At 45.4% G+C, this 4851-nt stretch overlaps 1 protein-coding gene across 2 annotated transcripts; it reads left to right on the top strand.

Annotated features, from left to right (window-relative positions):
- POLE3 (DNA polymerase epsilon 3, accessory subunit) lies at positions 1-4851 on the top strand. Of its 2 annotated transcripts, XM_033124065.1 has the most exons (5): positions 1-504; positions 606-691; positions 1058-1176; positions 1454-1631; positions 3026-4851. In XM_033124065.1, exons 1-4 carry the CDS (start codon positions 439-441, stop codon positions 1624-1626), a joined length of 444 nt encoding a protein of 147 aa, XP_032979956.1. In that variant the 5' UTR covers positions 1-438; the 3' UTR covers positions 1627-1631; positions 3026-4851. The 2 variants fall into 2 exon arrangements, with proteins under 2 accessions (XP_032979956.1, XP_032979955.1); XM_033124064.1 differs by lacking the exon at positions 3026-4851 and having other exon boundaries at positions 2-504; positions 1454-2998.

The raw sequence follows: 4851 nt of genomic DNA, 5'->3' as shown, positions 1-4851 counted from the left end.
GCACCGTCCTCGCCTCCGTCTCCCGAGCTAGCCGGCAGGCTGCGCTGTCGCTAGGCAGCGGCGCACGGTACCCTGCGGAAGGGACGGAAGCCCCAGTGAGCCCGACTTAATTTGGTGAAAAAGCTCCACACGTGGTGGTGGGTGAAGCGGACAAACGAGCTTGGGAAGGGACGCCGAGTGTCAGTGGGGCCAGACGGAAGCCCCGGCGGACCGAAACCATCGGGGCGTGGAACGTTCGGCCGCGCCAGCGACTTGAGGCGGAAGCGCGGCTGCTGGAGGAGGGAGGCTATCGCGCGCGGGGCCGTATGGGACACGATGTGGGCAACGTGGGGCGGGACGGAAGCCTCGTTGGGTCAGACCGTGGCGACGCGGGAAGTCTGGACGCCGTAGCTGCCTAAAGAGGAGGCCTGAGAAGGAGGGCCGGTCCCAGTGGCGGCAATGGCGGAAAGGCCCGAGGACCTCAACCTGCCCAATGCCGTCATCACCAGGATCATCAAGGAGGCGGTGAGCAGCTGGACTGACGGTTGGGCCAGGGGCGGACGGACGGGCAATGGGGGAGACAGGTCCTGGGCCCGTAGCTTTGCTCACCCCCGCTCTTCTCGCAGCTCCCGGATGGTGTCAACATCTCCAAGGAGGCCCGGAGCGCCATCTCCCGCGCCGCCAGCGTCTTCGTGCTCTACGCCACATCCTGGTGAGGCGGGCAGAGCTAGCCAGACCTTAGCTGTGACATAAGGGACTGTGACATAAGGGAAGCGCAAAGAGACTCCCTGCGCCCGAGTTTGTGGCTTTTAGCCCACAAACCCCAATTACTATCCTACCTCAGTGGAGGGAGGTTCACAGCCTTCATCCACTTTTTGCAGGATCTGAAGCAAATAAAACAAAAAATAACTTCGCTTTAACTTTCTTGTACAGGGAAAAGGGAGTTACCATGTCACAAAAATCCGTGCATCTAAGACATGGGCTTTCCCATTCCACCCCTGGGTGCTCCTTTTTCTATCTGATCCATAAGTGGCAAGGGCGAGTCTGGTGACCCTTAATATTTCTCTTCTTGTTTCAGTGCCAACAACTTCGCCATGAAAGGGAAACGCAAGACACTGAATGCCAGTGATGTGCTCTCAGCCATGGAAGAGATGGAGTTCCAGCGGTTCATTACCCCGTTAAAAGAAGCTCTGGAAGGTAATGACCATTTTATTTTCTCAGTCAAATAGATAGATGTTCATTCCGTGTGACCTTCTCACCTGGTCCTAAGTCTTTCTGGCTTGGATCCCTTGAGTCCAGTAAGCAAGTATTGGGTGTGACTCAGAACCATTTCAGTTGGACCATCTCAGGTCTTATCATTCTAGCAGGTAATTTTTCCGTCTGGGCCTCAGCTTTTCCAGTTATACACAGGCGTTAACTGCTGCCATCTGTGTGGTTCAGCCTTGCCTCCTAACTCCCTCCTTCCTCCTTACAGCATATAGGAGGGAGCAGAAAGGCAAGAAGGAAGCTTCGGAGCAAAAGAAGAAGGACAAAGACAAAAAAACAGATTCAGAAGAACCAGACAAGAGTAGGGATGAGGATAATGACGAAGATGAGGAAAGACTGGAAGAAGAAGAACAGAATGAAGAGGAGGAAGTGGACAACTGACCAGGGTGAGGAGACTGTGGCACCTTGGAAGGTACCACTCAGGAATGTGCTGTATGTTTATATGAAGCTTTTTCCTACTGGGCAGAGCACTCTTAGGCAGCAGAGCCTGAGACCATCGAAATGAAAACTGGCTCGAATTACCAAACCGGCACTTCCCAGACTCAGAACATCTGAGTAGCAGAATCCTGTTTTGCTTAATTGGCCTGAAGGTTATGACTTTTTGGCAAGAGGGATCCTGAACGGATAATTTCATCAATCAATTTGATCTCTCTTGTTTATTTTTATATGTGATTAGGCAGGTTTTGATTCTCAGTTCCTTCCATGCTTACCCCACCAAAAATAACAACTTCCATGCCATGTGCTGTGTTCCAAATCACAGAGGCAGCCAAAGGCTCAGGAAAAATTGAGGCTTAGATCATGGTCAGCCTGCTTGTACAGTATCTGACAACACTAGCTATTACAAGTGGTCAGAAAGGCTTAGCTTTGGGAAACTGCTGAAAGGCTATGGGAGAACAATGGAATCTGTGATCTTTACTTGACTGTCAACATTCATTGGATTTTGGTTTTTACAGACCCACTTGGCTTGGGGCCCTTCTGTATTGCCTGCAAACATTTGACCTGTTGGTGTGCTGCACTCTGGGAAAATATGCTTTTAAATCAGCATTGTAGAGTGGAATTAGTCAAGCAAGTGTGCCAATGTCTAACTCTTAAAAAAACAAATGGTTGGTCTTAGATGCACCTCACTGCCTTCCACTGTACAATGTTAGGATTTATTGTGACCCAGAAGGTAAAAATCCCAGGTTTTTCTCTTACAGGCCATCTCCCAGACTTAGGACTATGGCTTTTCATTCTTCCAGTTCGTGACAAGTTCCAAGCTTTATTTCTTCTAGGCACAGCTTTCTCCTGTGCTTCTCACTTCCTGTCTCTCTCCTTCCTTTCCTTTGCTCCCCATTCCCGTTATCTCCCTTCTTTTCTCACTTCTGTCAGTCCAGAAACTTGAGTAATCTGCTTTATATCCCAAAGTACAGGTTCCTCTGATTTCTTAGGTCCAATTTCATGTCTTTTAAAAATGATTTTGTAAACCTCCTGAATCTTCAGGGAAATCCGATGGTGCTCGAGAATCTAACCCCCCACCCCCATTGCCAAACCATCCCCTTTAACTATTTGTAAAATATCTCTATTGACCTTTCTTCATTTTTTTTTCTCTTTCCATTTAGTGCTTCAAGCACTTTTTTGTCTCTAAGAAGGTTGACAGGTGTAGTTTGACACTTAATTTGTGAAATGAATACAGTGAAAAGTTGATAAATGAGTGAAGAATGTTGAGAAAATTGCAGTGCTTTGTACAAATAAAAAACATTCTTGTTAAAAGTGATGACTACTCTTTCATGCTTCTTCGTAGTATGCTTTGGGGGAAGACCCACTGATCACGCCCTGTACAGTTTTTGGACTGTGGACTGGGCCAGACCTTGCTAATTATGGGATCCTGCATCACCTTGGATGACCGGCAGGGCTGCTGTTTCCCAGGCAAGGGAGGCTCTGTCCCTCAACCACAGCGAGAGAGCTTTCCATGGCTCTGCAGGGCACCCTGGACATACTAGATGTTCAACAACTCCAAACATTTATTGAGTTCCTGCTATGTGTCTGGCACTCTTCCAAATGCTTTCAAGTATTAACTCTTAAACCCTATGAAGGCTCACTGCTGTTATCGTCATGATCCCAACTCTAATGCTGTATTACCTCTCTAACCTACATAGACTTCTCAAATCATGGATTTATAAATAACATTCCTCAAATATAAACCCCAACAGTCATTAGATCCAGTGGCCTTTTCCTTCTCCACGGCAGAAACATTTCTTAATTCCTATGAGCACCACTCCTAAGCCCTCAAGTCCCATCTGGACTCCTGTGGCTTCCTTTGAGCTCAGTTTCCTGCCTCATCTCAACTTCCCCTATGTACTGCTTGCCAAGTGGCTCTTCCTGGAACATTTCTGTTACAGTCCCACACTGTTTCCTATTAAATCCATACTTAACCCTGTTATTCAAAGCCTGCTTAAAGAGGGCTCGCCTTACCATCTGTTCTAATCTGCTTCTACTCCAACATAAAGCTGTAGTCAAGAATGAATTCCCAAAAGAACTCCCTTTCCACGTGGCTTTGGTTCTTACCAAACTTTGACTACCTAAGAAAAGTCACGTTTGCTGAAAGTAAGGACTGTGACTTAAAACTACAGAATTTAAGAACTGGGAAGAATGCGGTCATCCCTCAGTTTTTCTCACCTCTATCATTCCTGTAGTGGTATCTGGATTTTGAACATTCCTTATTAGACTAAGGTAATGTTTCTCATCATTTTTAACCATAGCCCTTGATGCCTCGAGTTTCTGAACTGGATTTGGAGGATTAGGAGGGTCACCATCGTTAGCCATGCAAAATTGCTTTTGCAGCCTAATCTATTTTTGCCAATGGGAAACAGGCTTTTTAATTTTTATTTTGGAACAATTATATTTATAGAAAAGTTGTAGAGTGTTCCCATATAACCATTACCCAACTTCCCCTCATGTTTACATCTTACATAACCATGGCACATTTCTCAAAACTAAGAAAAAACTATTAATTAAATTGGCCAAACTTGTATTTCACCAGTTTTTCTACTAACATTTTTTTCTGTTCCAGAATCCAACCCAGGATACCACATCACATTTGGTGAACCAATTTTCTTTTTGAGATGAAATTCATAGAACATACAATTAACCATTTTAAAATTAGCAATTCAGTAGCATTTAGCACATTCACAATGTGCAACCACTACTTCTATCTAGTTCCAAAACATTTTCATCACCCAAAAATAAAATCTCATACTAGTCAAGCAATTACTCCCCACGTTTCCCTCCCCAGCCACTGGCAACTACCAATCTCTTTCTTTTTATGCTCTTTAAAGCATTTAGTGCCATTCCATGTACCTACCTGGGAGGCATGATAGTTTAGTGGGTTTCGGGGTGGGGTTGGGGTGTTACTTTTTTTTTAATTAAAATATACATACTAAAAGGTACAGGTAAGTATAGAGCTAGATAAATTTACACAAACACACTCAGATCAATAAACAACATGATCAGCACCCTAAAAAGCCCCTTTGGTCTCCCTTGTAGTCACTCCCTATGTCTCCAGTGGTAATCACTGTTCTGATTTGGAACAGCACAGATTAATTTTGCCTGGGATTGTATTTCATGTAA

Source organism: Rhinolophus ferrumequinum, chromosome 12 (assembly GCF_004115265.2).
Source record: "Rhinolophus ferrumequinum isolate MPI-CBG mRhiFer1 chromosome 12, mRhiFer1_v1.p, whole genome shotgun sequence".
NCBI lineage: Eukaryota > Metazoa > Chordata > Mammalia > Chiroptera > Rhinolophidae > Rhinolophus > Rhinolophus ferrumequinum.
The sequence above is the reverse complement of the archived record's forward strand: the minus strand, read 5'-3'. Positions and strand labels throughout refer to the sequence as shown.